At 53.2% G+C, this 21,997-nt stretch overlaps 1 protein-coding gene across 9 annotated transcripts in view; it reads left to right on the top strand.

Annotated features, from left to right (window-relative positions):
• PDE4A (phosphodiesterase 4A) overlaps positions 1–21,997 on the top strand; it is a 49,222-nt gene that overhangs the window by 19,848 nt on the left and 7,377 nt on the right. For 4 of the 9 annotated variants that reach the window (XM_034657765.1, XM_019801921.2, XM_034657767.1 and 1 more), the window contains 7 exons: positions 13,332–13,523; positions 14,319–14,355; positions 14,484–14,554; positions 15,296–15,345; positions 15,523–15,635; positions 19,193–19,286; positions 20,776–20,999. In XM_034657765.1, the coding sequence (XP_034513656.1) occupies positions 13,332–13,523; positions 14,319–14,355; positions 14,484–14,554; positions 15,296–15,345; positions 15,523–15,635; positions 19,193–19,286; positions 20,776–20,999 (781 nt within the window). Of the gene's footprint in view, positions 1–6; positions 293–512; positions 1,059–1,453; positions 1,743–13,331; positions 13,524–13,869; positions 13,961–14,318; positions 14,356–14,483; positions 14,555–15,295; positions 15,346–15,522; positions 15,636–16,900; positions 17,672–19,192; positions 19,287–20,775; positions 21,000–21,997 lie in introns of those variants that run through there. The other 5 variants (XM_019801922.2, XM_034657766.1, XM_011227649.3 and 2 more) reach the window with 5 other exon arrangements.

Raw genomic sequence — 21,997 nt, forward strand, 5'->3', positions numbered from 1 at the left:
GGGCGGCGCTGCCCCAGCGCCCGCCGAGGCGGGGCCGCCCCGCGCCCCCTGTGGTTATGGCGCGGCCGCGGGGTCTGGGCCGCATCCCCGAGCTGCAGCTGGCGGCCTTCCCGGCGGCGGCGGCTGCCGAGGACGAGGCGTTCCTGCCTGAACCACAGGTCCCGCGCCCACCCCGCCGCCCACGTTCGCCGCCCTCCTCGCCAGTCTTCTTCGCCATCCCGTCCCCAACTTTCCGCAGGCGCCTTCGGCTTCTCCGCAGCTTCCAGGATTTTGGCCGCCAGGCGTGGGCTGGGTAAGTGCGCGCCAGCGGCGGTGGGTTCGAATCTCTCCTGACCATCTGGCGCGGGCCAGGTCTGGGGTTCCTAGCTGGCTCTCCCCAGCGTAACTTCCCCTCTTCCGTCACAGGGCAGCGATAAAAATCATCCCTGCCCTCTGGGGTTGCTGTGGAGACTTCTGATAGGGCATACAGTAGGCACTCAATAAACGTTAAGTTTCTCCCACTTCCTGTGCAGACCTGAGGCTGGTCAGACTTTGGAGGAGTGAGGCCGACCTGCCGTCCAGGGTGATCTGGGGACGTGTGTTCAGGGCTGCTAGCCTCAGTCCAACGGCCTGTGAAATGGGGCCAGCGCTGCCATCTGCGGGTTGCCTTGCCAGGAGGCACGGTGATGTTACCGGGTGCATCGGGCACTGAGTGCAAATGGACTCTCTCTTCCTGGCCAGACCCGGGGTGGGATGCGGGGGCTGGAAGCTTGCGGGTGAGGAGCCTGGAGACCACATCCGGTCTGGCTTCCCAGGGTCCGTTTATCTTGGAAACGGAGGTTGACAGCCCGGAGGTGGGAGCAGACTGGCTCTGGGGGCTTCTCCAGAACCAGGAGAGGGTGCTCTGCCTACTCTCTTAACCCCTGCTCTCCACACGCACTTGTTTGGAACCTGAGTCCAGAGACACACCGGGAGAGGACCCTGCGGGGACAGGCTCAGCGTCTGGACTCGGGGAAGAGATCCGGGAGGGGAGAGAAGAGGAGGAAGGGTCGGGAGCCCCGCGTGGAGTCGGGGATGGGGTATGTTTGTGGGAAATCAGTGCCTCTCTCCGAGTTTCTCTGTCTCTGTCTCCACTTCTGTCTTTCCTGTCTCTGCTCCACCCCCTTCCCCGCATCCGTCGTCCCTCCCCCCGGGTTTTTGTCACCAGACCCGCACTCCGCCGGCGGGGGCGAGTCTCTCTCCCCCAGGGGCGCACAGCGTTCAGAGGGCTCCAGAGGGCCCAGCTCGACGTCAGAGTAGGGAGGGAGGAAGGCGGGGCCAGAGGCTAGGCGTGGCGGGGGGGGGGGCCTGGGGCCAGAGCCCAGGAATCGGGAGCCTGCCCCCCCAGGCCCGGAGGGAGGGGGGCAGGCGGGAAGTGTGCTCAGAGTTCCGCAGGCGGAGGCCCGCGCGGAGCCCTCCTGGGCGCTGGGGACAGGAGACGCCCGGGGCAGTCCCTGGGGGGGTCACCGGGAGGGCGGGTGTGGAGGCGGCGCCGGCGGTGGCCACAGACACCTCCGGCCTGCGAGCAGTGCTCGTCACACCACCGTGCCGCTGTCCCCATGCTCGCCCCGACGGCGCTTGGCACCCATGCGCTCAGGTGCAGCACCCCGGGCAAGGCCCCGGCCCCCTGACCTGACACTGCCCCCCGCGGGCCTTGAGTCCCTGGTCCACTTCTCCTTCAGCGACGAGGACACCCGTTGGCACCCTCCAGGCAGATCTGTCAGGTGGGTGGCGGGCGGCCAATTTCCTCCTTTACCATCAAGGGCTCTGGCTGGGGGGAGAGGGTGCCTAGTCTGCCTTGCGGAGTCCCCAAAGTGGCTTCTAGGGTCTGTCTGGAGCCCCATCCCCTTCCCTGGCCCTAAAATTTTTGGTGTTGCTAAGGGCTTCCTGCAGGTGATAACCCTCCAACAGAGTGTTCGGTCCTGCTCCCCTCCTGTTTAAGATGGGATCCCTTCACCCTCTTTATGCCCCTAAACCTGGGTTTCTGGCACTCATCCTGGCAGCAAATATGGGTGTCCAGCGTCACCTGGGCTCCACTCCCAGGCCACCGGCCTGGAGCCAGGTCCCTCTGGCCCTGCTCTGCTCAGTGCCTCCAGTCTTCCCCACCCCCTCTGTGCTGGGGCTGCCAGGCTGAAAACCAAGCTGGGGTGGAGGAGGGAGGGTGGCTCCTGCTGGAACTCCTGGAGGTTATTTAGAACCAGCTGGACACTGCTGGAGCAGAGAAGTTCTCAGAAGTCTCAGGGTGCTCCAACCTTGTCCTTGCTTCCCTCCACCAACCCCTTCCAACACCTAGACAGACACAGACACGGACACACACACACACACACACTCTACATCCACAGCTACACCCGACACAAACACAGACACACCCACACACAGGGTATTTGGGGTCACCTGGTGTTTACTACGTAAGGCATGGGTCTCTTAGCTGGTGGGGACACAAAGAGACTCTCTCGGTTGACCCATGGGTGCAGTGACACACAGACCACAGGAATCCTGGTCTCACACAGTATGGTACACCACACTGCCTGCAGGAACACACTCTCACCACGGCACACACCCAGGCCTGATTCCCACCTGCGCACAGCCACACACAGGAACACACCTCATCCCCACTCAGGAGTCAGGGACAGTCACGGCGTATGTGTGGCAGCCAGGTACACTCTTCCAAGGTCACATAGGTTCATAGACATAGATGCCGACACACAGAGCCATGCAGGCACCCATGCGCACCCAGACCCACTGACACACTTGGATGTACAAATCCACATGGAGACCTCTATACACACGGGTACCCCTGAGCACACGTACACTGTGACTCACACAGACACAGACCCTCTGTGCACATCCAGCCCTTACAAACAGCCATGTCACCTGGCACCACGCGCCTGCCTGGCAGACACACACCAGCGCCCGCCCTCAACCTCTGTGTGACCTTCACAAAGCAAATGCCAGGCCTTTCCATAAAGGCTGCCTGGCACCTCCTACGAGGGAGTTGAGTGGAGTGGGGCAGGGAGCCCAGGGAGATGCTAGGCCTGCCTGGGGGAAAGACAGACACCCAGTGATTTAGCATACAGGTTTGTAGTCTGGCTGCCCGGGTTGAAATCCTTCTTTTACTACTAGCCAAGTTGTTCATCTTGTCTGTATCTCAGTTTACTTCTCTTGAAAATGGGGCATTAGTACGAGTCCAGACACAGCACAGTGCCTAGCATGTGGCATTTAACAGCAGTTGACTGCTTTCATTGTTGTTATGATTTTTACCAACTGGGACGTGTCTCCTTTCCCTTCTGCTCCCCTCCCAGCTTGTTTGTTGTCCCGTTGGCCCCTGCAGCAGAATTCTCTAAAGCCTTGATCTGCTCCTGGGCTGCACAGTCCTCCAGAGGCCCAGTTCGATGCTTGGGGAGTCCACATGGGCAGGCCGAGGGGCCCCGGAGGGGTGAAGGCAGATGGCAGCTTCCCCTGAGGATGCCGCCAAGTGGTCAGCCTGTCTGAAGGGGAGTCTTGGGCAGGTTCTTTCCCTTATGATGGAGTGTCTGGGCATGTGGCTATGATGTCAAGGCCTGTTGGCTGCCCTTGACTCCACTTGATGGCCTTGGGTCCCATTGGGACATTAATGGAGCAGCCTCCAGCCCGACTTTGTTCACCCTGAGCAGCGGCAGGCCAGGGAAGGAAGGGTGACTCCGCATAGCCCCAGGGTGCAATTCTGGAGGGTAGCTGAGACCCCCCCCACCCCTGACCACACACACACACACACACACACACACACACACACACACAGCCTGCAGTTCACAGGCCTAATCCCCTCCCCTCTGCCCTTCCGAAGCCCAGGGGACAGCAGCTCCTGGAAGCACAAACAGCAGGGCCCCAGGGAGCCTCTTCCTGTCCTGGCCTCTGGGCTCCTGCTTACGTGAGCGGAGTCCCCTGGGGCTGCAATATCGGCCAGCCATGCTGGTTGGCCGGCCTCTGGGACTTGGGTCTCACCTTCCCTAACCTGGCTTCAGTGTCTGGGGCAACGGTGGGGTCCTGAGTATGTAGGTATGCTCCTCTCCCCTCCCTAGTGGCGCTCAGCGGCGCCAAAAAATCCAGGCTGTGCCTTGGGAAGCAGGACATAGTTCTCAGGCAGCGAGGCCACCAACCCCTTGCCACTTCTCTGTGCCTCACTCTCCTTGTTGAGCTGGGATGTTAACACAACACAGCTCACAGCATCAATGGGAGACATAACTGGGTTCATGTACATAAAGCACTGACAGTGCTAGGCACATGGCAAATATTCAGTAAGTATCTTGTTATTATTGCTATATACCTAAAAGGATCTAACGTGGCACCTGGTACACAGTAGATGCTCAATAATTGGGCATTATCATCAAAGGCCTAACCTCATGATCTAGGAATAATTCATCTCAAGAGTTTTCTTTTTTCTTTTCTTTTCTTTTCTTTTTTTTAAAGATTTTATTTATTTATTCGACAGAGATAGAGACAGCCAGCGAGAGAGGGAACACAAGCAGGGGGAGTGGGAGAGGAAGAAGCAGGCCCATAGCAGAGGAGCCCGATGTGGGGCTCGATCCCATAACGCCGGGACCACACCCTGAGCCGAAAGCAGACGCCCAACCACTGTGCCACCCAGGCGCCCCCTTTTCTTTCTTTTTTTAAGTAGGCTGCACACTCAGCATGGAGCCCAACATGGGGCTTGAACTCACAACCCTGACATCAAGACCTGAGCTGATATGAAGTCAAATGCTTAATTGACTGAGCCACCTAGGCACCCCTTAAGAGTTTTTTTCTTAATTTACTTTTAAAAATTGACGTATAATAAAATTCACCCTTTTTAGTATACACTGTATGAGGGTTTTTTATTGTAGGAAAATATACATAACATATAATTACCCATTTGAATTGGTAATGCAGTATACAATTCAGTGTCGTTAAGTACACTCACATTGTTGTGCAGCTATCACCACCATCCATCTCCAGAACTTTCTCATCGTCCCAAACTGCAGCCCTGTCCCCATGAAGCACTAACCCCCCACCCTTTCCCAACCCTTGGCTCCCACTATTCTACTTTGTCTCTATGAATATGACTACTGTCGGGACCTCATATAAGTGGAATTTTACAATATTTGTCCTTTTGTGTCTGGCTTATTTCATTTAGCATAATGTTTTCAAAGTTCATCCGTGTGGTGGCACGTGTCAGAATTTCACTCTCTTTTTAAGACTGAATACTATTGCATTGGCAGTTATGCCACATTTTCTTTATCTGTTCACCAACTGATGGACCCTTGAGTTGTTTCCAGCTTTTGGCTATTGTGAGTAATGCTGCTGTGAACATTGGCTTACAAATATCTGTTTTGAGTCTTGCTTTCAATTCTTGAGTATTTAATATTTCATTTTTTAAAAAAGATTTTATCTATTTTTATTTTGAGAGAGAGAGAGAGAGCACAAGTGGGGTTAGGGCAGAGGGAGAGGGAGAAGCAGGCCCCCTGCGGAGCAAGGAGCCCGATGTGGGGCTTAATCCCAGCACCCTGGGATCATGACCTGATCCGAAGGCAGATGCTTCACGGACTGAGCCACCCAGGCACCCCTCCTAAAGATTTTATTTTTAAGTAATCTCTACACCCAACATGGGGCTCAAACTTAGAACCCAGGATTAAGAGTTGTATGCTCTGGGGCGCCTGGGTGGCTCAGTCGTTAAGCGTCTGCCTTCGGCTCAGGGCGTGATCCCGGTGTTATGGGATCAAGCCCCACGTCAGGCTCCTCTGCCTGGGAGCCTGCCTCTTCCTCTCCCACTCCCCCTGCTTGTGTTCCCTCTCTCGCTGGCTGTCTCTATCTCTGTTAAATAAATAAGTAAAATCTTAAAAAAAAAAAAAGAGTTGTATGCTCTACTAACTCAGCCAGCAAGTGCCCCTATTTTTAAAAAAATAATAGCCATTCCAATGAGTGTGTGGTGATGTCTCATTGCACCTTTGATTTGCATTTCCCTAATGACCGATGGTGTTGAGCAACTTCTCCTGTGCCTGTCGTCCATCTGTATGCACACATACCTTTTCTGTTGTGCCTCGCTTTATTGCACTTCACAGGTATTGTGGTTTTTACACATCGAAGGTTTGTGAAGGCTGCGTCAAGCCAAGTTTGTCAGTGCCATTTCCCCAACAGCATTTGCTGACTTCATGTCTCTGTGTCACATTGTGGCAGTTCTTGCAATATTTCAAACTTTTTCATTAATATTCTATTTGTTATGGCAAACTGTGACCAGTGACTAAAACTCACTGAAAGCTCAGATGATGGTTATCATTTTTTAGCAATAGACTATTTAAAAAAAAAAATTTTTTTTTATTTATTCGACAGAGATAGAGACAGCTAGCGAGAGAGAACACAAGCAGGGGAGTGGGAGAGGAAGAAGCAGGCTCATAGCGGAAGAGCCTGATGTGGGGCTCGATCCCTTAACGCCGGGATCACGCCCAGAGCTGAAGGCAGACGCTTAACCGCCGTGCCACCCAGGCGCCCCAATAGACTATTTTCTATTAAAGTATGAACTTTTTAGACAGAATGCTACTGCCCATTTAATAGACCACAGTATAGTGTAGACATAACTTTTATATGCGCAGGAAATAGAAAAAAACCCATCTGACATGCTTTATTGCAGTGTTGCAGAACGAAGCCTGCAATATTTCCGAGGTATGCCATATCTTCTCTGCAGAAATGTTTATTTAAGTCCTTGTGGAGTTTTAGCTCTTTATATATTCTAGATATTAATCCCTTATCAGATATGTGATTTGCAAAAATTTTCTCCCATTCTATAGATTGCATTTTCACTCTCTGGATAGTGCCCTTTGATGCAAAAAACTGATAATTTTGATAAGGTGCAATTTCTTTCTTTTTTTTTTTTTTAAGATTTTATTTACTTATTTGTCAGAGAGAGAGCACAAGCAGGGGGAGCAGGAGAGGGAGAAACAGGCTTCCCGCCGAGCAGGGAGCCCGATGAGGGACTCGATCCTGGGACTCCAGGATCATGACCTGAGCTGAAGGCAGTTGCCCAACCAACTGAGCCACCCAGGCACCCCTTCTTTTTCAAGATTCTTTTTTGCTCTTTGGGGTCCCTTGAGATTACATATGAAGTCCAGGATGGATTTTTTTTTTTTATTTCTGCAAAGACTGTTGTTGGGATTTTTTTTTTTTTAAGATTTTATTTATTTATTTGACAGAGAGAGAGACAGGGAGAGAGGGAACACAAGCAGGGGCAATGGGAGAATGAGAAGCAGGCTTCCTACTGAGCAGGGAGCCCAACAGGGGGCTCAATCCCAGGACCCTGGGATCATGACCTAAGCCAAAGACAGACACTTAACGACTGAGCCACCCAGGTGCCCCTGTTGTTGGGATTTTGATAGGGATTGCACTAATTTATAGATTGCATTGGGTAATATTAACATGTTATTAAGTCTTCTCATTCTTGAATACAGGGTGTCTTTTCATTTATTTGTGCCTTCTTTAATTTCTTCCAGCAACATTTTTGTTTTCCGTGTAATTCTGTCCCTTTGGTTAAGTTCATTCCTAAGCATCTAATTAATTTTGATGCTATTGTACGTGGAATTGTTTTCATGATATTCTTTTTGGATTATTCATTGTTAGTGTACAGAAAAGCAACCGATTTTTGTGACTTTGTATCCTGCAACTTTGCTAAATTCACTTCTTAGTCAGTTCTGAGTTTCGACACAGGTAATCACTGCTGGCTTCTTTCTCTTAGCAATATTCACTTGAGACTCATTCAAGTTTTGTGTATCAGTAGTTAAAAAGGAAACTGCCATTTCTTTTTACTCTTGCTGACTCTTCACTTCTGACACCAAACATATGTGGTTTTTTTTCCCTGCACACCAACCAATTCTGCAACTCTCGGACACCAACCAGGTAAACTACATTCTGTTTCAATTCTGACACTAACTGCCTGGAATTACTACCAATCCCACAGGTTAAGGGCTCAGTCCGGTAAGGCTGCCCCCACTTTAGCATAAGTCTCAAGTCCAGGGTGTTACCTGTGCTTCTGACCTACTGGCTATTAATCAAGTTTCCGATGACCCTGGCCTCAGGTTTGGTTAATTTCCTAGAGCTGGTCACAGAACTTAGGAAAACAGTGCACTTACTAGATGACTGGTTTATTAGAAGAGACAACTCAGGAAGAGCCAGATGGAAGAGACGCAGGGAGCAAGGTATAAGGGGAAGGGCATGGAGCTTCCTGCCCCCTCTAGGTGCACCGCCCTCCCAGCCCCTCAATGTGTTCTGCAACCCGGAAACTCTCAGGGATGTTGATGGAGGCTTCATTTTGAAGGCACAACTGATTAAATCATTGGCCATTCCATTGGTGATTCCCTCAGCCTCCTCTCCTTTCCCTTCCAGGCCAGGGAGGGGGACTGAAAGCTCCAGCTGTCTAATCACATGGTTGGCTCCCCAAGCAAGCAGCCCCCATCTTGAGGCTCTCCAGTGTCCCCAACAGAGAGTCATCTCTTAGCATACGAAGACACTTTTCACTGCAAAGATTCCTAAGGTTTTCGGAACTGTGTGACAGGAAACCAGGGCAGAGACCAAATATATATTTCTTACTGTTTCACAGTAGTTCAAAAACAATTTTTTTTTTTAAAGTAGGCTCCACAGGGGTGCCCGGGTGGCTCAGTCGATTGAGCGTCTGCCTTCGGCTTGGGTCATGATCCCGGGGTCCTCGGTTTGAGCCCCATGTCGGGCTCCTTGTTCACCGGGATATCTGCTTCTCACTCTCTGTCTGCCTGCTACTCCCCCTGCTTGTGCGCTCACTCTTTCACACGCGCTCTCTCTCTCTCTCTGGCAAATAACAAGTAAATAAATCAAGATCTTTAAGTAGGCTCCACGCCCAGCGCCGGGCCCAATGTGGGGCCTGAACTCACAGCCCAGAGATCAAGACCTGAGCTGAGATCGAGTCAAACACTTAACCAACTAAGCCACCCAGGCAGCTGCCCTCCCCCCAATTTGTTTTATTGCTGAAGAGTATTCCATGGTATGGGTCTGCCATAAATTATCCATTCACCAGTTGATGATTTGGTTTGGTAGTTTCCAGTATTTGGTGATTATGAGATTATGAGCAGAACTTCTATAAACATTTGTCTGCAGGTTTTTGAATAAACATATACAGTTGACCATTGAATAACATGGGCTTGAACTGTGTGGGTCCACTTAGATGCAGACTTTTCTTGATATATATAGACTGGAAATGTATTTTTTTCTTCCTTATGATTTTCTTTTTTAAAAAACATTTATTTAAGAGAGAGAGAGAGGGGCGCCTGGGTGGCGCAGTCGTTAAGCGCCTGCCTTCGGCTCAGGGCGTGATCCCGGCGTTCTGGGATCAAGCCCCACATCAGGCTCCTCCGCTATGAGCCTGCTTCTTCCTTCTCCCGCTCCCCCTGCTTGTGTTCCCTCTCTCGCTGGCTGTCTCTATCTCTGTCAAATAAATAAATAAAATCTTTAAAAAAAAAAAAGAGAGAGAGAGACAGAGAGAGCACAAGCCGGGGGAGGGGCAGAGGGAGAGGGAGAAGCAGACTCTGTGCTGAGCAGGAGCCTGACTCGGGGCTCATCCCAGGACTCCGGGATCATGACCTGAGCTGAAGGCAGATGCTTAACTGACTGAGCCACCCAGGCGCCCCTATGATTTTCTTAATAACATTTTCTTTTCTCTAGTTGACTTTATTGTAAGAATACGGCATATAATATATATGCAAAACACGTGTTAATCAACTGTTTCTGTTATTGGTAAGGTTTCTGGACAACAGTGGGCTGTTAGTAGTCAAGTTTTTGGGGAGCCAAAAGTTATATGTGGGTTTTAATCTTCGCAGGGGGTAGCACCTCTAACCCACTTGTTGTTCAAGGGTCAACCGTATTTTCACTTATCTTGGGTATAAACATAGGAGTAGATTTTGGATCACACAGTAAGTGTATCGTTCATTGCTTAAGAAACGGACCAGCTGCCTTCCAGAGTGGCTGAACCACTTGGCGTTCCCTCCAGCAACCCAGGAGGAGGGTTCCTATTGCTCCAAATCCTTGTCACCACTTGCCATTATCGTCAGTTCTTGTTTGTTTGTACCATCCTAGTAGGTGTGAAGGGATAGTTCCTGGTGTTAATTTGCATTTCCCTAAGGAGTAGTGGTGTTTCCTATGCTTATTTGCCATCTGTATATCTTCTTTGGTGAACTGTCCAGACTTCTGCTCGTTTTTAAATTGAATTCCTTGTCTTCTTTTTATTGAGTTTGGAGAGTTCATTATATAGTCGGGATACAGGTTCTTTGTCATATATTTTCTCTTAGTATGTAACTTGTCTTTTTATTCTTTTTTTTTTTTTAAGATTTTATTTATTTATTTGACAGAGAGAAACACAGCAAGAGAGGGAACACCAGCAGGGGGAGCGGGAGAGGGAGAAGCAGGCTTCCTGCTGACCAGGGAGCCTGATGCGGGGCTCGATCCCAAGACCCTGGGATCATGACCTGAGCTGAAGGCAGACACTTGACGACTGAGCCACCCAGGCGCCCCTGTCTTTTTATTCTTTTGACAGTGTCTTTTGCAGAGCAGAAGTTTTCAGAGTTTTTGTGAAGTTTTTTGACGTTTGTTTTTTTTTTTAAAGTTTGAATTTTTGACTGTTTAAAATTTCTGATTTCTGGGGTGCCTGGGTGGTCCTGTTGGTTAAGTGTCCAACTCTTTGCTCTCAGCTCAGGTCTTGGTCTCGGGGTCGTGAGTTCGAGTCCAGAGTTGGGCTCCACACTGGGCGTGGAGCCTACATAAAAAATAATAATTTAAAAAAATAAAATTTCTGATTTCTTTCCTAAAATTGGAATACCTGGTTGCTCAGGGCCCCCAGCATCACCCTGCCTTTGGTGTCAGCTGCCTGTGTGCTCGGAACATTTGCTTTAATAGTAGGAATGTGCTCGAATGGGGCTTGAGCAGGCAGAGGGTGGCAGTTGAGGGGTTACAAGACTTGGGTTTGAATTCCACCTCACCATGCTCTTGCTGTGTGACCCAGAGCTAATCATTCTCCTCTCTGACTTTAGTTTCTTCATCTGTAAAGTGCAGTCAACAAAGTCCCTCCCTATACCCCTCCCCCAGGGCTGGACCACCAAAAAGATTAATATATGGATGCTGGTTTGGCTATCCTACTCTAGAAGATTTTAGACTTATTACTTAACAGAAGGACCATTCAAATAAAATCTTACACTGATTCTCAGTAGGTAGGACTGGAAAAGGGAGGGTTCCATTTCCTTCCCCTACCCCCTTGCACCCACCAGAGTGTAGCCTGAAGTCAGCTGACCCGTCTAACCCCCTCATTTTAACACCAGGGTAACAGCCCAGAGAGGGCCGTGGCCCTCCCGAGGCCACACAGTATGCTGCAGGCACACAGCTCCTATACGCATCCTCAGTTCTCTCTATCGGCTGCCTTGCTGAGTCCACTGCCCAAGTGGGTGTATGGGGCTGATTGAGTTACGATTGCCAGTGTTTCCTGAGCTCTGTGCTAGGCGCCATCATGAGCATTGTCCCTGTGTTCACACTGGTCACCTGGATGAGCTGAGGGAGGTGGTGCTTGTCCCCGTTTTGTGGATGAGGAAACTGAAATTCAGCCATGTCCCCCCAAGTCACACCTCTGGGAATTGGCAGAGCCAGCACCTCCCTGCCTCGTCCTGAGGATCTCTGTCTTGCCAGTGCCCCCAGGCTGGGGTCCCAGCCTTCCTCCCCTCTCTCTGTAGCTGTGTCTCCATCACAGCCTGTATCTCCACTCTAGCCCCACCAGCTTCCTTGCTAGTCCTCAAACAAAAACCAAATCCTGCCCCAGGGCTTTTGCACTTGCTCTTCCTGCCCGCCCCCCCAGAGTGTTTTCTCCTACCTCCTGACCATCTTTCAGGCCCTGCTCACATGTCCCCTTCTCAAAGAGGCCTGGCTCAACTACAGAAGCTAAAATCACCTCCCAGTAACTTTCCGTCACCCACCTGATTTTAATTCTGTGCATGGCACAATCCAGTTCATATATTCATTCATTACGTTTTATGATTTATTCAGTCAGCGTTTATTGCGTGTACCCCATATGCCAGGCCCTCCTCTTCTTTTTTCTTTTTTTTTTAAAGATTTTATTTATTTATTTGACAGAGATAGAGACAGCCAGCGAGAGAGGGAACACAAGCAGGGGGAGTGGGAGAGGAAGAAGCAGGCTCATAGCGGAGGAGCCTGATGTGGGGCTCGATCCCACAATGCCGGGATCACGCCCTGAGCCAAAGGCAGATGCTTAACCGCTGTGCCACCCAGGCGCCCCCCAGGCCCTCTTCTTGATGCAAGGGATAGAGCAGTGAACAAGGCAGACAAAAATCCTTGCTCTGCAAAGCTTAATTCTAGAAAGGAAGGCAAATAGTAAAGAAGTCAAATATAGAGTATGTCAGATAAGTAGTATTTCTTTCTTTTAAGGAGGGGAAATATAAAATATGAGGGCAGAGATTCAGATCTTAGATGTGTTGGTCAGGTGAGGCCCCCTGCGAAGACAACATTTGAGCTGAGGCCTGAAGGAGGAGCCACTGGAGATCTGGGTAGGGGAAACAGCCTGTGCAAAGGCCCTGAGGCAGGAATGTATCTGGAATGTTTAGGAAACAGCAAGGAGGCCATTGTGGCTGGAGTAGAGTGAGTGAGGGTAAACTGGGGGGTCATGGGGCAGGGCCTTGTGGGCCACAGTGGGGACTTTGGCTTTTGCTCTGGGTGAGCTGGAAGCCTTAGAAGCATCTGAGCAAAAGAAGGATGTGACTTGACACAAGTGTTCACAGGCTCCCTCTGGCCACAGTGGAGGGGAACAGACTGAGGGGCAAAGACAGGAGCCAGCAACCAGGGCAGAGACAAATGCACTGATCAGGCAAGCAATGAGGCAGGGCTGACCAAGGAGGGGGTGCGAAGTGGACAGATTCTGAATAGACTTGAGCTTTGAGTAAAGAGTAGAGCCAAGAAGGCCCCCACACTTTTGGGGTGTGCACTGCCACTAGGCTAACCTGTTTATAGTCCAGCCCTCCCCATGTCCATGAGGGACAGATGGTGGTCTGTCTTGGTCACTGCTGTGTCCCCAGCACCTCTACAGAGCCTGGCTCACAAAGGTGCTCAATAGTTGTTTGATCTCTGCAACTCCCTGTCTCCCATCTCTTTTGGGGTATTTGTCTCTCTTTAATGCCTTCTATCTGCCCCCCCCACCTCTACCAGGAATTTCCTTGGTACTCTTATTCCTCTTGACCTCCCCAGTACCATCTCAGCCCCCCTGACCCCTCTTCTCGCCCATCCCCTTACAGCTTCGAGGCAGAGAATGGGCCCACACCATCTCCTGGCCGCAGCCCCCTGGACTCGCAGGCGAGCCCGGGCCTCGTGCTGCATGCTGGGGCCGCTGCCAGCCAGCGCCGGGAGTCCTTCCTGTACCGTTCGGACAGCGACTACGACATGTCCCCCAAAACTATGTCCCGGAACTCGTCAGTCACCAGCGAGGCGTGAGCACCCCCTTCTCACCCTCCAGGATTGCTCCCAGCATGAGCTGCCCTTGCCAGCAGGGAGTGGGGACACTGCCCAAGCCCCAAGCCCCGGGGCCACCTCTCCCTTCCAGTGAAAAGTAAACAGCCCCACAGCAAGGGCTCAGTCCCACCCACCCAGCCTGCCCAAGGCCACTCCTACCCATTGGCAACTGGGGCCTTGTCCCCGCTCAGCCTGTCCCTCCAACAAGGAGGGAATTCCACTTGAGTCCCTCCCTACTGCCACTTCTTCCCACAGACTGTCCACCTTGGCTGAGCCCCCTCTTCCTTCCCCCCCTCCAGGCTTCCCTAAGCCAGCCCCTCTTATCACGACCACCTGTTGAGGTGTGAGCACCCCCAGACCTGCTCAGCCCCCTCCCCTCTCACTGGATCCTCCAGCCCTGGCCCTACCCATCCAGGTACCCACCTCAGCTCCCCTGACTCCTTCCTGCTCCCCACCCCCTCCTGCCCACTGCTCTCACCAAGCCCAGCCCTGGCAGTGTATTTATGGCCATTATCTTTGTCTCCGCACACCCCCTCCCTGCCCGCCCATGTGAGCTCCTCTCTCTGACCACCATTTCCTTCAGCCAGCCCCTGCAGGTGTCTACCCTTGGGAGGTGTAAGTGCCTCCCCTCCCAGCCCACCAACCTCCCCAGGCCCAACCCCCACAGTGTCCACTCTAGAGAGTTGCTTCTCTGGCACTCTAGCCCTTCTCCACCCAGGCCTGTGGGTGTCCCACTGTGAGGATGCCTGACCTGCCCCTGTCCTTGATTGCAGGCACGCTGAGGACCTCATTGTGACACCTTTTGCCCAGGTAAGACCCTTCTCTTGAGGGAAAGGATTCCAACCCTCCCCCACACTTGGGGACAAGGGCCTAGCCTAGCCTAGCCCCAGCTGCCCCTCCAGGTGGCTCCCTCTCCTCACTGCTGCTCCCTATCCCAGGTGCTGGCCAGTCTCCGGAGTGTTCGCAGCAACTTCTCACTCCTGACCAATGTGCCCATTCCCAGCAACAAGTAAGTCAAGGCTGGGCCCCAATGCTCATAATCATAAGGCTAAGCACACCTGGGTTCAACTCGTAGCTCTGCTGTGTGATCTCAGGCAAGAACTTGACCTCTCTGAGCCTCTGTTCAGGCAATAGCTCCCTCTGAGCCAGTAACCATTGCAATTTGAATGCCTAAGACAGAAACTTAAAAATAAAGACCAAGGGGTCCAGACACATGGTGGTGAGGCTAAGGGTAGCCAGTTACCCCAGCCTTGGGGCCACTGCAGGCCCCAGTGCCAACTTTCTGGCCAAATAGCATCTTGTGGTACCTTTGCTCCCCCTCCATAAAATGGGAATTTAATAGCGCCTCCATTAGATGCTGCCATGAGGAGTCTGAAAGATAATACATAGAAAAGTGTGAGGACATTTTCCAGCACATAGTAAGTGCTCACTAAATAGCAGTAGTTATTATGTGGCAGCAGGTGCGTGGCTGAGAACTGCTGGTTCCTTCAGGAGTTAGGGGAGAGATGCTCAAGGAAGCAGGAGCTTTGGAGACAAAGGACCTGTCCCTACCTCTGAGCAGCCCCGTCACTTCCTTGAGCCTGTTTCCTCATCTGTAAAATGGGTCCTCATGGGGCTTTCTGTGAGAGGCTGCAGAGTGAGTACATGGGACACAGCGCTCAGAAAAAGGAAAATCGGCATTATTCATGGAGAGGGGGAGGCAGGAATCTGGGGGCACACAGGCTGATGCTGGAGCCCCATTTCTTTGCAGACGGTCCCCGTTGGGCGGCCCAACCCCCGTCTGCAAGGCCACGCTGTCAGGTAACAAAGCCCAGGGGTTGGGAAAGGGCCTCTCTTGCTCCTCCAGTAGGGGGAGGGGGTCCCTTCACTTGGGGTGGCTGTCTTAACTGTCCTTTCCCAGCACCCCTCTCACCTGGTGGACCCCCATCATCACGGGCTGGGGCCTCTGGGTCACCACCTGTGCTGCCCCTTCTCCAGAAGAGACATGTCAGCAGTTGGCCCGGGAGACATTGGAGGAGCTGGACTGGTGTCTCGAACAGCTGGAGACCATGCAGACCTACCGCTCCGTGAGCGAGATGGCCTCTCACAAGGTGAGCGGGCCTGGAGCCAGCAGGGCGGGACCAGCCCCTCCTGGGGGCCTGAGGATGGGGGCCAACCGCTGGGTGGGACCTGTAGGCGGGGCCATCCATGGGGCGGGACCAGTTTCTAGATAGGGCCAATGAGGTGGGACCATTCCCTGGGACTGTGAGGTGGGGCTAGCTGCTGGCTGGGGCCTGGGGCGGGGCTAACCATGGGGCGGGGCTGGAAGGGGCGGGGCCAATCTGTGGATGGGGGCCTGCGAGGTGGGAGTCCATCCCTAGGCTGGACCAACTGCCTAGGCTGCCTGTTCCTGTGGAGTGTGACTTCTCCCAGGGGTGGGGGGAGCCTGGTGTGTGTGAATGTGTGTGGGTGTGGGTGTCTGTACATCTGTATGTGGACAACCATCTCTCTTAGAGGGGGTTGTCCTATGCTAGAGTCTACAAGTGTATATGAGACTGTGGGTCTGTGTGGCTGTCAATTTGTTGGCTACACATTTGCAGCACAAGGTGGGGTGTGAGGAGAGGTTTTAAGAGGGCACGTCAGGAAGTCGGGAGTGGAGTGCAGATGTGTACCTATGGAGGATGTATGGGTGTGCACAGGCAATTGTACTGGGTTGTAAGTATGTGGGCCTGTGCCAGAGGGTATGTATGTTTGTTCACAAGTGTGAGTTGGTCTAGGAATGAATCTGAGTGTGTATTTCCACGTGTTTGTGACTCTGTGCGTGTTGTGTGTGCTTGCCGGGCTGTGGGAGGGGAGGGGTGCAAGGCTTCCATGTACAGCTGTGCAGATTGTGTACTGCACAACTCCAGAGGGACCATTCAGAAAGCAAGCAATATGAATGATGCTTCTGGAGTTGTGCAGCATGGCGGTAGCCCTTGTGGGAGGATGGCTATCAGGAAATGAGTCTGCAGGTGGAGGTGTCTGTGTTGGGGGGGTGCCTACACCTGTGGGTGGAGTTTTGTCTGGGAACATTCAAGTCTGAGAGTGATTGTGTCTCTGAGGGTGTACTGAGCATCTGAGAATGTGACTCTCTCTAAATGTCGGTCTTCGGGTGTGTTTCTGCGAAGGCGTGTGTGTGTATTTATGGGTGTGAGTGTGAGCATCTCCTTGTGGATTTCTCAGGGTCTGTTTGTGCCCAAGGCCACATGGGTATTTGTGTTTGTTTGAAAGTGTGTCTGTGGGTGTGTTGAGTGTGTGTTAAGTGTGTCCAGTATATCTAGGTGATTGTCCCTAGGTGTGTGTCTCCACGTCTGGGTGTGAGTCTCTGTTTTTAGAAGGGGTGTGTCTCAAGGTGTTTACATCCTGTATGCTCAACTGTCTACCTGTAAATGTGTTGGACATCAGAGTTGGACACATTACCGTGTGTGTGTTTGCCTGTGTGTTGGTGTGGAAGGTATGTCTCAGACTGTTTGTGTGTCTGTGAATGTGTAGAGTGTCTGGGTGTGTGTCTTTGTCTCTGGGTGTGTCCATGGAGGGGACATGTCCTCTGGAGGGTGTGTGTGCCTTCCTGTCTATCCCTGGCAGCCCTACCTTGATCCTGGCTTAGGCCCGTGGGCTTGGATGCCCCTTTAATGCCCCCCCACCCCCGGCACCACCTGACGTCGCATGCAGCCTGCCAGTGCTGCAGTGAGCACGCACACGCACACACACAGGCGCGCACACGGAGCCCAGAGCCTCCGAAGCCACCTCCCGGGACCCTCGCCCTGCCCCCTCATGGGCAGGGGTCCCAGGCCGCCTCCAGCCGCTGCCGCGGGGGGGCCCATGAGGGCCAGGGGCTGGCAGACCATGTAACCAGGGCTGCAGTTGGGAGCGCGGAGGGGAGGGGAGCCCCCAGCCCTGCTGGGCCGGCCCAGGCCCCTCCGCGGCTCCCCCTTGCACTGCCCACCTGCCCAGAACCCCCCCACACAGTGGCTGTTAACCCTGGGACTCCCCAAACCCAGCCTCTCTGTGCGGAAGCCCCGAGTGGGGCTAAGATTTCAAGATGCCCTTGGTGGATTTCTTCTGTGAGACCTGCTCCAAGCCGTGGCTGGTGGGCTGGTGGGACCAGGTAGGGGAACTCGGGGTGGGGGATGGGCAGGAGACTCGGCCCTGGCCCTCCCACCTTGGATCCTCCAGCCCCTGGTCTGGGCTGGTGTGTGCAGCTGTGCACGTGTGTGGCCTGAACATGAAACCTTGTGACTGTCTGTCTCTGTGTGTGGCCCAGGGTTGGGCAGGGAGAGCGGGTGGCTGGGGATGTGGGTCTCTGGCTGGGTGTGACTGTCAGCACTCGCCTGTGTGTGTGCCTGCAGAGGTGTGGGGCTGTCTGACCATATGCTTATTTGCCTGGGTCATGATGTGGCCCTCTCTGAGATCATATGGCTCTGTTTGTGGTGGTGTGTGTTGGGACACGTTTATGAGCCTAGAGCTGTGTGATTTCTGGGGCGTGTGACCCCAAGTGTCAGTGACTGCCTTACTGTGTATGCCCCTTGACTTGTGTGTCCGTTGCTGTGTAAAACTGTGTGAGATGGTAGTCTGTGACTCTGTGTGTGGTTGTGTGACTTTGTGGGTCCATCTTGTGTGTGTATGTGTGTCTTTCTTTGCAACTGGGGTCTCTGGCAGCACTGGGAGGAGTAAGCACCCCATCCTGGTGTGGGCTATGTGAGCTTACCCTTCATGTCAAAGTGTCCCTCCTACCTCTCTGGATGGAGTCTGCTCCTGGTTTGGGGGTGCTTTGGTGGAGCTTGGGGGCGGGGAACCAATGCCCTTTCTCCTCCATGCACAATGTCACAGCAGACGCTTGTGTGAAGTGGCATGGAGGGACCAGGAGGGACCGCCAGGCCTGGTTCTGTGTCTACTCCATTCATCTGTGCATCTGTCCACCCCTCTGAGGTTGGGGGAGGGGGGCTATGATGGGAACCCCCCTCCCCTGGGTGACAGAACAAGGATTCCTCAGCTCACTATTCCCCCCTGCCCCTGCCCAACCTTCTCTTCACCCAGAACTTGCATTCTCTCCTGAAAAGGAGAGACTGTATTCTCTCCTTCCAAACTGGGTTGGGAGCTGGGGGCCAGGACGCCTTGGGAGTGGGGTCCATATCTGGGAAGACTTGGGCCGGGGTAACTCTGGGAAGGCAAGGGTTAAGGGGCCTGCGGCCTGCCCCCCTTTCCCCCAGCTCTGCAGCTGGTTGGAGGGGGAGTTGCTAAGGAGACTCCCATCACCATGGCGACGGGATTCTCCTGACACCCCATTGGCTCACTGTTAGGCAGGAGCCCCTCCCTTCCACAGGTGCCCCTCTGGCTCCTCCTTTTGGGCCGGAGGAGGAGGAAGTCTGGGGAGGGGTGCTCCCCTTCCTCAGGAAGGGAGGGGTATGCTGAGTCCTGACTTCTAAGCCTGGAGCCCCCATCCAGACCTGGGAGGACCGGAGGGGCTGACCCCTCCCCTCTAGCAGCTTGCTGAGGGCTCTGTTGGCTGAGCAGAGAAGTAGGAGGGACTCATGGGGTCCTCAGAAGTTTCTGGGGAGGGGCTGACCACCCCCACCCTCTGATGCCCTGTCTCCCCATCATTCCTTCCTTCTTGCCTCCTTCGCCTTAGTTCAAGAGGATGTTAAACCGTGAACTCACACACCTGTCAGAGATGAGCAGGTCAGGAAACCAGGTCTCTGAGTACATCTCCACCACATTCCTGGGTGAGTGAAGGGCAGCACTTTGTGGGGAGGCTGCACGCCTGGACTGGAGGGGGCTACCCCAGACCGCAGTTCCAATTGCTGACATTAGCCCAAGGGATCCTGACTCCTGATTCCCCAAAGATCAAGGTTACCATGCTCAAGAGTTCCCATACTCTCGATGCCCCCAAACTCAGAGGGATGTCGACTTTATAGAATCTCCACATTAAAAAAAAAATCTCTCCAAGCAGAAAAGCCCCTCCAAACTCAGCGGAACCACAATGGAACTTTCAAACTCAAGACCCCAAGAAACCCACAAACTCAAATAGAATTCTTAAACTTTAAATGCCTCCAGGCTGAAAAGCCTCCCCGAATTCAGTGGAATGTCCAAACTTGGATTACCCCCCCCACACACACACACACAAATTCAGGAGATCCCGCAAACCCAAGAGAGATGCTCACCCTCAGTAGGGTTCTCAAACTTAAGGGAACTGCTGTCCTTAAGAGCCCAGAAAAGACCCTCAAACTTTAAAAAACCCTTCAAGCTGAAAAGTCCCCAACTTCAGTAGAATCACCCAACTTTATATGACCCTCAAATTCAGTGGACTCCTCCAAACTTTCCATACCCAATACAGTTATACAGAATACCTCAAACTCATCAGAACCCTCAAGCTCATGGGGACTTCCAGCTCGTCCTAATCTCTGAACCCAAGAGGCCAAGCCGAGGCTATCTCCCACAAACACAGGATAATTTCACCTTCTCAATTTATCACCAAAGGTTTCCAAATTCTGGAGAACGGCCCTGCAGGGAGCTCGGAGCTCGAGAGGAGGGTTCAGAGTTTCAAATGCTCCCGCCAATGGGGGTGTGGCCGCGCAGAGTTCTGAGATCCAGCCAATGGGAGCGCGGCATGCAAATAACCCCCATTAGGCCTTGTTGTTGACTGGCAGGGCCCCAGGTCACAATGGGTGGCCCCGGCTCAGCTCTGGAAGCCCTTGAAAGCTCAGGAAGAGGGCTCCTGGGGCTGGCCCCCAGGCGGCTGGTGTCAAAGGGGTGGGCTGGTGGGGGGGTTCATGGAGCCAGAGACTACCCTTCCCTTCCTCTTCCCAGTGCTCTCCACCCCCACCAGCACTCTTAGTCACCACGGAGGGGTCTCCCCTGCCCAAGAAGTTTCCCTGCCTATACAGGCCAGGCATCGACTTTCTCTAGTATCCCCACCCCGCTTCCTGACTTCCCATGCCACTCCCTTGCCAAACCTGGCGATCAGACTGGGGCCACCGCATAGCTCCGGGCCCATCCCAGGGTCCCCATTCCTGCCCACCACCTCCCAGAAAAATTCCTACCTTCCTTCTGGTTTCCAGCCTATAAGTAACCAACAGCATGACACCCTGAAGGGATCTGCCCTCCTGAGTGAGCCTTCCCAGGGCATGGTGGGGAGCAGGGGAGGAGAACTGAAGGCCAGATGAAGGCATCTCTGTGGGGTGCTCATGCTTGTCTCTCATCCATCTTATGCAGACAAGCAGAATGAAGTGGAGATTCCATCACCCACAATGAAGGATCGAGAAAAACAGCCAGCCCCGCGGCAGAGACCCTCCCAGCAGCCCCCGCCTCCCGGGCCGCAGTTCCAGCCCATGTCTCAGATCACAGGGGTGAAGAAGTTGAGGCACAGCAGCAGCCTGAATGATTCCAGCATCCCCCGCTTTGGGGTGAAGACTGACCAAGAGGAGCTCCTGGCCCAAGTGAGTGGCGGCTCAGCAGGGGCTGCACTAGAGAGGAACAGGCGTCTCCTGGGGCCCAGGCAAGGACTGGGTGTTGGGTCAGTCTGAAATGAGGATTCAGGTGTACTGGGGTTATGAGACTCTCAGGAGAGAGGGAGTTAGAGGAAGCAGGATAGGAAGGAGCTAAGCCCGGAGGTGGCGTCAGCTAGAATCTGGCCTCAACCTGACCCCTCGAGGAGCTCTGCAGTGTGAATACCACCACAGAGTTGAGCCCACCTTGAGGCAAGAGTGCCGGACTTTCGTACCCCTGTGTCAGTGATCGGCTGTGGGCTGCCCCCTGAGTGGACAGCATTACCTCCTCCATGTAGCTCCTATAGGGGCAAGAGCAGTTTTCTGGAGAACAGAGCAACGTGAGTCTTGGTAAGCAACAGTCCCAGCTGGTGGGGGGTAGGTGCAGCGGTCAGTGAAGGGGGTCTGGGCAGAGCCCGCATAGTATCCACTACCGGCCAGACCTGGGTTCAGCCCCTGGCTCTTCGGTCACACCTAAACCCAACGGTCTCCCACGTGGGTTTGTACAGTGGATGCGGTGCGTGGTGCATGTTCGTTGGCTCACTTAGTTGCCATTTATTGTAACCTGCAACCCAGCACTAGGCTGTGCCGCCTTCAGTCACCCAGCATTTATTGAGCACCTACTGTATGCTGGCACTGTTCAGGGTTCTGGGAAGACATGGAAAACTAGCCCGTGTTCCTTTCCCCCTGGCGCTGATGAGCAGTTTGGGGTCAGCCTAGGGAAGTTCACATTTCAGCTTGGCCACTCGTGAGAGACAAGGTCCTGGGGAAGTCTCATCACTCCTCTGGGCTTTGGTTCTCAAACCAACCAAATGAGATCAAGCACTTAGTGTAATGCTTGGCAGATAATAATCACTCAATACACAGTCGCTGTGGTTGCTTTGTTATCTTCTGGCCGGTAGGACACAGATGGTAAATTCCGTGCTGCTGAGCACGCCGCCCTCTGGGTG

Source organism: Ailuropoda melanoleuca, chromosome 4 (genome assembly GCF_002007445.2).
Source record: "Ailuropoda melanoleuca isolate Jingjing chromosome 4, ASM200744v2, whole genome shotgun sequence".
NCBI lineage: Eukaryota > Metazoa > Chordata > Mammalia > Carnivora > Ursidae > Ailuropoda > Ailuropoda melanoleuca.